The 12427-nt window shown below is 41.5% G+C and overlaps 1 protein-coding gene across 1 annotated transcript in view; it reads left to right on the top strand.

Moving 5' to 3' along the window:
• DPH3 (diphthamide biosynthesis 3) overlaps nucleotides 1–10682 on the top strand; it is a 443914-nt gene extending 433232 nt beyond the window's left edge. Inside the window, exon 3 of the mRNA XM_044072751.1 lies at nucleotides 9716–10682. Coding sequence (XP_043928686.1) covers nucleotides 9716–9784 — 69 coding nt within the window. The 3' untranslated portion in view covers nucleotides 9785–10682. The remainder of the gene's footprint in view (nucleotides 1–9715) is intronic.
• The last annotated feature ends 1745 nt before the right edge of the window (nucleotides 10683–12427 follow it).

Raw genomic sequence — 12427 nt, 5'->3', positions numbered from 1 at the left:
TTCCTTCTCTATATGTTGTTGTATGTGGAGGAGTGAATGATTAGCTCGCAGCAAACAAGATCTGGAGAAAGGGAGCAGTGCAGCATGGGATACCTTCTTAGCCCAGCCAATTGAAAGACTTTGAGCTAGAATATGGCCGAGTCGGAGCCGAGGTTCAGCTCCGAACCCACGGGTAAGAATGTGAGGCGAGATGGACTACGTACATCGAACGTTATGGTGAGTACATAACTTCTTGTTTTGGGTTATTCAAAGCCCAGCCAGTTTCCCTGTATGAGAATCAAACCCTGGACTTTGTGCCTGTAATGTAAACACCTTGCCAACCTCCCACTCTTGTAGACGTATTTATATTCTTTAGCTGTATACCTATTTAGTTATTCTGATCCCTTTCTATTTCTGTTTATATACTATGTCTTGTATAACTACTATATTCCTAGGTTTTATATTTTAGCGATAATCCTTGTGTAGAATATCGTATAATAGAACATTTATATTTATCCTTATATATTTGATGCTCTTTAATCTAGTACTACTGTTAGAATCAGCCCTATTTTTTCCTTAAATGTTATGTCTAATAGTATCTGAACAAACATCTGAAAAATCTTCCCGTTATAAGATTCAAACTTTCTAAAATAAATTGTTTTGAGATATTAAGTTTTCTTATCATTAAAAAGAGACAGTAACAGAGAAACACAATCCTAATTTTTTATCAGAATTGTTTTTCTATAGGCTAGTATATAAACTGTCCTTTTGGTATATTGTAAGCATTCAGAATTATTTAATAACTGGCAGTGGTTTAGAATGCAATTCACTGTCTTTTGTTTATTATCTCACTTGTATTCATTGACATCTTAGCATATGTTTCAAAATATTATGATTATTTACTTTGACAGGAAGAAGTAACCTGGACACTTCTTAGAATTTTCAGAAGTCGCGCAACATCACAAAAGTGCTCATCTAAGTTTGTTTCAAGCTGGTTTTCATGATAAGGGCTTGAAAACGAACAATCCATCAATTGCAATTCACACAAAAATGGCGACATGTGAATCCAAGCCACCGCCGCACCACACATCAATCTCCCAAACCACTAAAAAAACACAAAACCATTTCAAGGTATTTTAACAAAACAGACATTCGTTTTTTATAGGAAACATAGCATATAAACGTGCATTAAAAGAACAACAGTCATGCGTGATCTAGGTTTAACCTGTAAAAGTGTGAATGTTAGTCTAATTATTTAATATCATTCCAGTAACAGCTTTTTTATATAAAAAGCTATATTTTTAATACTTTGTTTATAATATAACCTGTCTTTCCTGGGTGCTATTGCATGTCTAGCACACTACTGGACCATTTTAAAAAGTAGAATGTAATTTAACATGCATCTTTAGTTTCATTTGTTGCAGCTTGTATTATATTTAATAGTACATTACTCAGCTATGCCAAGATAATCGGAAAGTGTGCCACCTAACATTGTTTCATCATGATTTACTTTTAATAAGATGAATTGTTTAACCTTTTAAACCCTACCATTTGAAGTAGGAAAAGAAAGAAAGAAAGAAATGATTTACCTTGTAAAACGTAATATTCAGCACTTGTTCATAAGTATTCAAGCAGTTCTTTAAATTAATAAGAATTCATTTTCATGAAATACATTGATTTTCATTTGTCCTTCAGTTTTTTACTGTTTGTCTTTTGTTAACCAACCATCTCTATTTGCATTTCTGTTCAAAGAAGTTGATAGATTCCAGTCAATTTCTTCTGTTTTTTCTAGGATTTTATTTTTCTGTATAAAGTCATTGCATCTTCCAAAGTGTTAAAAACCTTTCTCTGGAAGGTGAATACTTATTTTTGCTGGAAACGAGATTTGTGCTTTGTTTTTCTTTGCACTTTTAACAAGTGGCACACATACTTTTCTCTGTCATCACTAATGTTGAATAGTCCTTGTCAAATCTTATAGTATTTTCTTTAATTTTAACTGGATAATTAGTCCATGCGGCTGGGTCTATGCTGACAAAATCCATTGAATGGCTTTTAAGCAAATGCTACCTGTTGAATGTGCTTTATGTCTTATAGGCTGGATCATTGTAAATTCATTCATCGAATAGTCATAGCTGGCCATCTTCAGTACAGGACAGTAAACCTCCCCTTTCTCCACTGTAGTGCGATCTTGGAGTTGGTATATATAATTAGTGGGGGTGCAGAGGGTGCAGTCCTCCACATAATGAATGTCCAGTGTTATTGCAATCTTCCTGTTGTGCTACTTCCTGGTAGATGGCCAACTATGACTCTTCTATGAATGGTTTTATGATGATCAACCTATACAATAAAAAAAAAAAAGCTGCTGTGGTCCACCGGTTAGCATTGTTGCCTCACAACAAGAAGTTCTTGGGTTCGATTCTCAGCTGGAGCATCTTGTGTGTGGAGTCTGCATGTCCTCCCTGCGGTCGAGTGAGTTGTAAAGACATTCGTGTAGGTGCATGTGTGCGTGTGCCTTCTGTAAAGGTTGGGCGCCGGGCTGGCAACTCAACACCATAAAAACTCCACTCCCAATCAATCTGCAGACCGGTGATCCACTGTGGCTACCCCTAAAGGGAGAAGCCAAAAGACATTACTTTGCTAGCCTATATGATAAAAAGCACATTCGATGGGTAGTGCTCACTTAAAAGCCATTTGATGGATTTTGTCTTCGATGATTAGCCATGGACTCCATGCAGCTTTTAAGACAAAATCCTTATCTTGAGAAAAATCTTATGATCACTAACCTTGGTGAAGATGTTTTTTTTTTTCTCTTTTTTTTTTTTAAAGATGAGTTGGAAAGATGAGTGTGCCCTTCCAATGCCAAGCCAGCTATTAAGGAATTGAATCATACCGTGCCCGTAGTCTTTTTTAGTAATCCCATAAATCCTGATGTTATTCCTCCTAGATATGTTATCTAAGTCTTCTACTTTTTTCCAGAATAAGTTGTTTTGTATCAGAAGAAATTCATTGTTATTCTCATTTCAAGTAATCTTCCATCAAAATCAGACATTGCCTGTTTTGTACTCAAGATTTGTGATGATTGTTGTTTAAGAGATCCATTTAGCACTTCAGCTTGTGTTTTACATTCCTCTTTAAAATTGTCCATTTTGCTTTCTAATTTACCTGTCTTTACAGATAATTCACTGATGTTACTTAGTACAACCTGTATGACTTTTTCCTTGTACTGTCCTGTACACTGGGCTTAGAGGGGCTCATTCTGAGACAATTAGTTCTTTCTAGATGTTCTTCGTGTTTCATTGTTGCAGTCATCACATTTGGGTTGTCTCTGCCAGGGTAGCTCTCGGCCGGCCAGAATACCAGGGCTTAGTATTTCTGTGTCGGTTGCTATCGCTTCAGGACTGACGTCAGGTCGTTAGTAGTATAAAGTAAGGCAGCCGACGTCATTACATCAGTCTTTCTTGCCGTGGAGCCCGAAGCAGAAGCAGTTCACATGAGTGTCGGTCAGCCACTAACTGTGTTCCGTCTACCAAATTGAAGTTGAAGTCTTCTAAAGCTAAGTATCCCGTTGGGGATCCCTTTTTCTTGCACTAACCGATGTCAGAAAAAGTTAATAATTGTCTCGCTTGTGGAAAGCAAATACCACACCGAGACTTTCATTCTTACTGCATCACTTGTTTAGGCCAAGACCACGACGGCCCCCATTGTCGCTTCTGTGCTTTGGTCAACACCAGAGCTATCCATCGCAGCCCCTTATTGTAGCTAGATATTTTCGCTTACAGTCCTCGTATTCCAATATGGCTATGGTAAGCCATCCGACAGCAGATCTTCTGAAAAATCGTAAAGATAAAGACAGAGACATATCGCACAGGTCCAAACCTACCGATGACACTTCCGTTAAGCTAGTCTTCAGTTCTCCGTTCCTCAGTGAGGCGATTTTGCAGCCCCTGATGCCCGCTTCTGTGGATTTGCAGGCCTCTACTGAGACCCTTTTGGAGTCTGGTATGCCGCAAAACTCTTCTTCGACTAAGGATCCTGTGGTCGTCTCTATCTTGGATGAGTCCGGAGCCTCTGAGCAGGCACCAGCTTCCGAGGAAGTCTTTCACACTACCGATTCTCGACACAAACCAATATCTTCTTTCGTGACTACCATTCTTTTAAAAACGACCGAGTTTCTTAGGTCCAGAGTACGAACCACACCCAAGAAACCGACGACCCAATCTCAGGCACCTGCTTCCGTGCCTCAGTCTCAAATGCTTAAAATGGTGGAAGAGCTTATCATGCTGATCAGTGGAAGCCAAGCTTCCCCCTCCAAAAGGAAAAGAGATCTGTCCACTGTAGTTTTGTCTGAATAAGAGTCAGATGACTCTGATGCATCTGAATATGAAGACATGCAACCCCTTTTATACTTATGAGGATTCTGATGCAGAGGATTCCATCCCTTTCAGCCTCTCCCCCAGAGGATTTTTCCTTTGGGGAAACACTTCATACCTTAAGGGAGCATTTTTACTGGGAGAGTCAAGACTACCCTCAGTCTAAAAAGAGACTCAGGGAATTCTTACATCTTCCACAGCACAGACCCTTGGCCATCCCCCCAGTCTTGGATGTTGTGGAGGATGTTTTCCTGGAATCCAGCTTGACTCCTGACACCCTCCCTCCTGCACACAGAAAACCAGACAGGTACTATAGAGTCTCTGACTCACACAAATTTCTTTTTAAAAATCCTACTGCTGACCCTGAGGTAATTTCCCAAGGGCCTAAAGGGATTAAAGCAACCTCTGCTAAGAATCCCACCCCCTCAGATAGGGATTCCCAAGCACTAGACAGAAGGGGTAAAAAAAGTATACACCTCGGCTACTCTTCCCATCAGGGCAATAAATTGTCAGTTCTGTATGCCAAAATTTCGGCAACATACCCTTTAACTCCTCAAACAAAAAATATCTTCCTTTCCTGCTTACGCAGAATCTGTAGAGTTACAGAGTTATTGCATTCTGCAAGTCAAGTAACTAAACACACCTTGTATTGTGGTTTTGACACCCTAGAAGCTTCTTGCAGGGCAGCAGTCACTGGATCTGTCATTAGAAGGCATGCAAGGCTTAAGGAACAGCCCCTGCCAGACCATGTCATATCTAAATTGTTGGATGCCACCTTGCACAAAGACAACTTATTTGGCACTAACGCAGAAGAGGTCTTAAAAAAGATGGAAGAAAAAGCAAAATCTATGCAGACAGTTAAGGATTTCTTACAGGTCCAGCCACCCAGGTTCAGCAAGCATTATCCCACCAAGCACTGGCCCTTTCCTGCTCCCACTAAGCCAGTCCAGCCCAGGCCGCGGGGAACCAGACCCCCCCCCCAGACAGCAACCACAGGGAATGCAGCGATCTAAGCAGTGGACTACCAGGGAGTTCTAAGCCACCCCTTATGGTAAGAACTCACAATGACTCACCTGCCCCGCCCCTCCCTCTCCCCACCTTCACTTACCCCCTAAGAGGAAAACTCTCCTTTCATGCAAGCACCTGGGCCACCATTACCAACGACCACTGGGTTCTCAACATAGTGTCTCAGGGATACAAATTTTCCTTCCACACCCTTCCAACCCCAAAAGGGTTCCCAGATCTACCTCCAAACCAGTGTGCAGAGGCTCAAAAGCAAATCCTTTCCTTGCTTTCTGTGAGGGCAGTAGAGCACGTTCCTGCAGAACAGATAGGCCAAAGTTTCTACTCCAGACTTTTTCTGGTGCCCAGAAAAGAGGGCACCTGGTGCCCCATCCTCGATCTATCCATTCTAAACACCTTCCTGGTGATCCTAAAATTTAGAATGCTCATCCGCCAGCAGCTGCTACCCATGCTGTCCAAGGATGCTTGGTTAGCCAACCTAGATCTAAAAGAGGCCTACCTCCACATTCCTATCAGGGGGGCATGCAGGAAATATCTCCGTTTCAGGGCAGACAAAGGAATATCCAGATTTACCCATACTTAGATGACTGCCTTATTCAAGCAGACAGTCAGGAAAAGCTGCTCAAGCACCTGGCCTTTAGACCCTACTAACCTCCCTAGGGTACACAATCAATGAAAAGAAATCCAAACAGGTGCCCACCCAAAGGATTATTTTCCTGGGAGCAAGCACGGACACAGCATCCCAGATGGCATTCCTTGCACCAGAAAAACAAATTTTCTAGACAGCCTACTTCTCTCAGCTAACCAACAGACCCCAGTTATCTGCAAGGAAATTCCTGCAAGCTCTGGGGTTCATGGCATCTTGCATACTACTCATTCAATATGCCAGACTGCATATGAGGAAACTTCAGTGGTACCTAAAACGCCTTTGGTGTCAACACTCTTAAGACCTGGAGACTCTTATACCTATAGTTCCTTGCCTCAGAAAATATTTTCTTTGGTGGGCAACAACATGCTCCCACAACAAGGGACTACCTTTCTCACCAGCCCCCGCCTCCCAGACCCTCACCACAGATGCATCAGACTATGCTTGGGGTGCACAGCTGGACAGTGGAGCCCACAGAAAATGCCTCTGCACATCAACCAAAAAGAGTTAATGGCTGTCCAGCACTCCTTGATAGCTTTCAAGCCCCTTCTCTCCCCAGAGGCTCTCCTGATCAAAACAGACAACACCACTGTGATGTGGTATATCAACAAGCAGGAAGGGAATCACTCCTACCCTCTATGCAGGCTGGCCATGACCCTTTGGCACACAGCTTCTGCCATGCAACTGCACCTGTTAGCACAATTCCTACCAGGTTCTCTCAACTCTCTGGCAGACCAATTAAGCAGACATCTTCTGGACCCACATGAGTGGCAGCTCAACAGAAGAACCTTCACCCTAATAACTCAGAAATGGGGCACCCCGAAGGTCGACCTGTTTGCCTCCCACACCAACTATCAACTCAGTAAATTCTGTACCAGGGAGCATCACTGCATGGCTTGGAAAGTGGATGCCCTGCCTTTCCCCTGGGTCAGTCTGTCGGTCTGTGCCATTCCTCCACTACCTCTCATCCCCAGGGTACTGCTCAAAATAAAGGAGGAAAACCAAGGACAATTCTTATAGCTCCAGACTGGCCTTGCCAGCACTGGTACCCCTTGCTGTGCAGCCTGTCCCCTCTGCTACCATGGCATCTTCCTCAGATTCCAAACCTCCTGACCCAGAGGGAAGGGGAATTCATGAATCCCCAATTGCAGACACTCAGTTTGGCAGCTTGGCCTATTCCCTAACCCCAGATCAATCTGCCAACCTCAGTAATCAGGTTCTAGATGTTATACCTGAGGCCAAATGCCCTAGCACTAGAAAGTCTTATGTGCTGACAAATGGAAAAGGTTCTGCACCTGGAGCCAGGCTAAGGAAGCCAATACTGCACAGCCCTCCCTCCCTCTCATCCTGGATTACTTAGCTGATCTACTACACAGTGGTCTCTCTTTCTTCTCTATAAAAATTAATGCCTCTGCTATCTCTGCTCATTTCCCCACTGAGCAGCCCCTTTTCTCAAACCCTTTGATCAAACAGTTCCTAAGTGGGGCTAGCAACTTGAGGCTGCCCAGAAGAGCACCAACCCCTAGCGTGGGACCTTAACTTTGTGTTGGAAAACCTCACTCTGCCCCCTTTCAAACCAGCTTCTTCTGCAGAGCTAAAATTTCTCTCCTGGAAGACAGCTTTCCTTCTGGCCATCACTTCAGCCAGAAGAGTCTCCGAGCTGCAAGCGCTCATGGCTCTGGCACCCTTCATCATCTTCCATGCTGACAGGGTATCCCTCAGAACTAACCAATCCTTCATACCCAAGCTGGTGTCCAGTGTGGCTCTCAACCAATCTATTCATTTGCCCACCTTTTTTCCTATTCCCTAGAATAAGGGGGAAAGGATCCTTCACTCTCTAGATGTGCTCAGACAGCTCATATTCTATCAAGACTGGACTAAATCCTTCAGAATGTCTGATCAACTGCTGGTTAGCTTTGCTACAGGGGCAGAAGGCAAAGCCATCTCCAAACAAACCATTTCCAAGGGGTTAGCACACTGCATCAATTTCTGCTACAAACAACATGGAAAGCCTCCCCCCAAGGGGGTCAGGACTCACTCCACCAGAGCAGCCTCCACCTCTGCAGCTTTCCTCAGAGGAGTCCCCACCAGAGACATCCTGGAGGCTGCCACCTGGACATCTGTTCACACTTTTACCAAACATTACCACATGCCTCTCTTCTCCAAATCCAGGGCAGGGTTTGCCTCTGCAATCTTGCAGTGCATCCTAGCCAGCCTCTAGTTTCCTTGACTGCCTCCACCCATTTCCTCAGCTTTGGGAATCAACCTAAATGTGATGACTGCAGCAGTGAAACACGAAGAACATAGTACAGTTGTGTACACTTACCATAAATGTAGATGTTCAAGTGTATTCATTGTTGCAGTCCTGGTTACCCTCCCTCCATCCCCCTTTCTTCTCTTTCCTTACAAGGGACATATTGGTATTTACTTTCTACTGGTGGGGGTCTCCCACCAGAACCTGGCTCCTACTTGGGGGCTTCTGGCAGGTTAGGGCAAGAAAAATTGATGTAATAGCGTTGGCTGCCTTACTTTATACTACTGACGATCTGACATCAGTCCTGAAGCGACAGCAACCGACGCAGAAATACTAAGCCTCTGGTATTCAGGCCGACCGAGGGCTACCCTGGCAGAGATAACCCAAATGTGATGATTGCAACACTGAATACACTCGAACATATACATTTATGGTAAGTGTACACAACTGTACTTTTTCTTGACAGGAAAATGCAAATAAAAGAATTTCAGACTTATTTTTGTAGTAAATAATTCGGCAGATATTCAACTATAAATCCATCAGGTATTCAAAATGTTCTATTTGAGTTTTTTTTAGTAAAAATCCTGTCAGACATATTAAACTGAAGCAGAACTAAAAAACAGTGCTGTTAACTGCTCACCATCTTGGCCCCCCACCCCCATGTTTTTTATCAGGCATTACCTGTACTTTAAGACCGTGCTGGAGAATGTTCAGTCTCCATTCAAGTGGAAGATGTACAGTTCGCCTCTTCTCTAAGTACATTTGCATAGCAGTTGTAAAAGTTAAGATGTTCTGAAGCTTTGATCTGTAAATAGTCGTTACTTGAACATCATCCTTTGTTAAAATGATTGCTATGAATCTGAGTAGCTTCATTATTTGATGGTAGAATTCATTACAGAGTACTACTGGTAATGTTTAAGTGCTGAAAATGTGATGTTGCTTAACTATTACTTAGTGTAGTTGAACATCTCAGTGGCTGGCTTACATTAGCTTATTTTACTAGTTACCTTTGATGTTTCCTAGTTGTTGTTGTTGTTGTTGTTGTTGTGTCTTTTGACTTTTCCCGGTTAGGGGTCGCCACAGCGGAACTCCGGTCCGCTAATGATTGCAGTAGATTTTTACATACCGAGTTGCTGGCCCTGACGCACAACCTTCAACGAAGGTACGCCCATTCACGCATGTCTCCACACACAAGACGCTGTAGCTGAGAATCGAACAGGACAACGTCTTACTGTGAGGCGACAATGCTACCGCAGCACCACCACCGCAGTTTTTGATGTTTCTTAGCGAACCCTACATTTATTTGGAGAAAAATCCAAAATAAAATAGTACGTGTTGGATAATGTTTTTAATCTTGTACTTTGAATATTTGAAATTTGTCTGAGATAAATTAATTGCTGCAGTAATATTAATAGTAATTTTTAAAACTTTTTTCCCCCATAGGACCAGTTTGCCACTGGAGAAGTAGTCGAAGCACCTGCTGCAAGCAAATTGGAAGTACTGAAAAGTTGATCATAGCAATATGCACTTTTTTACTTGAATAGAATGAATTTTATGTTGAAGTTATTACAAGGAGCCTTAAGTGTTTAAAAGGAGACTTTATTCACTGTAAATGGGTATAACAGAAAATATGTAGTTTTACTACATTGCAGCACAGGTGATGGTGAATATGATGAGCATTGTGGGTCAGCATATGTCAAGTAAGCTGTAGGTTTGTTAAACTTTTGTGGTAAAATGTTAGAATGTTTCCCAACCCCACCAAAATCATCGCCTTGACAAAGATATGAAATGTATCCTAGCATCGAAACAGGATCAAAAGATAAATCTATGAAGCACTCAGTAGTAAATGTATAAAAAAAATGTATGTCTGTGTATGACTACTTTACATGTGTATTGTGAAAGTATGTAGACAGGCATTTGTATTTTGACAAGTATTAACTTTATTTTCACTACCAATTCCTTACTTTATTAATTTAGCTGTACCCTTTTTTTAAATTCCATTGGTGTTGAGGCCTGTACAGAGGATGTGTCTGAACCTTTAGCGTTCTCAGTATATATGTATGTTAAATGTCTCTGTCAGAAAAACAAAAATGTAAAAAAGGTGACATTATTCATGAAGATTTTTAAGATTACTGATGCATTACTGATGCAGGAGATTCATACAGTGAATGGAAAATAACCAAAGGCAGGCATCAGTCCCCCAGTCTGATCTTTTTCCAGTATTCGGGTGTTCCTAGGTGCATCTGGATGCAGTAGTACAGCATGGCCAGCTGGCCATTAACTCTTTCCCTCCAGCAGAGCTCTTTTGAGTGTCTACCTTTAACTTCCAGTGGGTGTGGCTTCAGCCTTTAAAAATGAAGTTATCACCTTACAGTTCTAACAAATACTTATTGACAGAGGTCATATATCAATACAGTTGTGTTTGCCATCATATATGTTTCAAGATAAAATATTCTGATGCCTTGTGTGTAGCATGGTTTTGGAATTATTAATGCAAATATGAACAAGCAATATTTGACGCCTAGAGGAGCAGTAGGAGGTAACTGCAGAAACGCCTGTAGATGTCACTCATTAATGGGACCCAGCTGCAAAACTCAGTGCACTTTGTAACCCTTCTCACTTTTTTTTGCCGCTTGAACATTTATTTCACTCTAATTTATGACTTTTTCACTTCTCAGGCCTTGAAAGTTTAATTGTTAAGTGTAGATATTTCACTGTGGTATTTAAATTTTGTATATTGCAAATGTGTGTATTCTGTCTCTGTTTTATGTTTTTTGTATTGATTCTGACAATATCTTTGGAGAATTTCACAGAACTCTGTTGTAGGTGTGCATCCCCCATTTGGTCTTTTAAGATTTTAACTAGTAGAGTTAGACAATTGCAAGCTTTTCTTGGACACAGGAAGTTAGTGGCTCATACTCCTCCTGCTTGTGCTAGTTAAAAAGTGTACTAAATCTAAGGAATATTCCATTAGAAAGTGAGAACAGCATAAATTGTATTTTGGACATAAAAATAGTGATGGCTAATTCTTCCAGCAGTGTACATAAACAGGTGCATGTGATCAAATGACTACACCTCTTAATGCCGAGTGAGAAGTCAGGGTGGCAGATGTTTGCATGAGTACCACCATTTTTAATGGAGCTCTGTTTCCTAAGATGGCCAAAGTACCCTCTAATTCATTTATTTTAATGGAGCTTAGATGCTGGTCCCTCAGAAGGACATAGTGTGCCCCCTTTACCTTTTATGTTTTATTAAAGTACTTCAGTTTAGTTTAGCAGTTGCTGCATTTTTTTTCCAGCAACTCTTAAGTGCAGCCGCTTAATGAACTCCTGTTCAAATAATAAAAAAAAGAGGTGTACCACTACCATATTTTACTTCAGTGAGGAGTCTTTGACATAGTTTGATCATATTCTGTTCTTTACTAGTGTAGACTCACATTCTGATGATGATGTCACATTTGTCTTCTGAATTTCTTTATTTGATGTTTCATTGGAGTGAGTCTGAACCTTTGAGGATATAACTTTTCTAGGCTGCTAAAATGTGTGTTTACCAAAACGGTTACATAAACCTTTAACCCAAATTGGCTCCCACTTTTCCAGTTATACCATGTTTTGGGGATGGTCATACAAAGTTGTTCTTTGTGCCTGTCAGATACCCTCATCAAAAAAGCCTAGTAGGATTTATAGGTGCAGGAGCACTTTAGCATCTTTTTACAAATAATTCAGTGGCTGGCTGGTTATAAAAAATTATAGCTTTGAACATGCATCCAGATGATAAGGGAAGTAGAAAAGTGGATGGGTTTGAGAAAAGAGTTTGCACTTCTGCTTCACTGAACATGGCAACTACCAGTTGCTTTCAAATTGAATGATATATCATCTCTCAAGTCCATCACAGGTCCCAGAGATCACAGAATTTTGCCAGCCTATCTTCTGAGAAGGAGATTAAAGCTTTGGATGTGTGATAAGAGTGCATACTCCACTGCCGCTTTGGAATACAAAGCCCATAATTACTCATATCACTTGTCCAAGTTCCTGTGCATGCAAGTGACTAGAGCTCTGGAAAAGCTTGAGGACCTCTGTGAGTCTGGGGTGACAAGGGACCTCAATGAGTCCCTGTCATTGGCTTCTAAAGAGGGTTACTAATCCATAACAATTT

The sequence above is a fragment of the Protopterus annectens genome, chromosome 5.part0 (assembly GCF_019279795.1).
Source record: "Protopterus annectens isolate FY-2018-M chromosome 5.part0, PAN1.0, whole genome shotgun sequence".
Lineage (NCBI taxonomy): Eukaryota > Metazoa > Chordata > Ceratodontiformes > Protopteridae > Protopterus > Protopterus annectens.
Note: the sequence above shows the minus strand (reverse complement) of the source record. Positions and strands in the feature narration are given on the sequence as shown.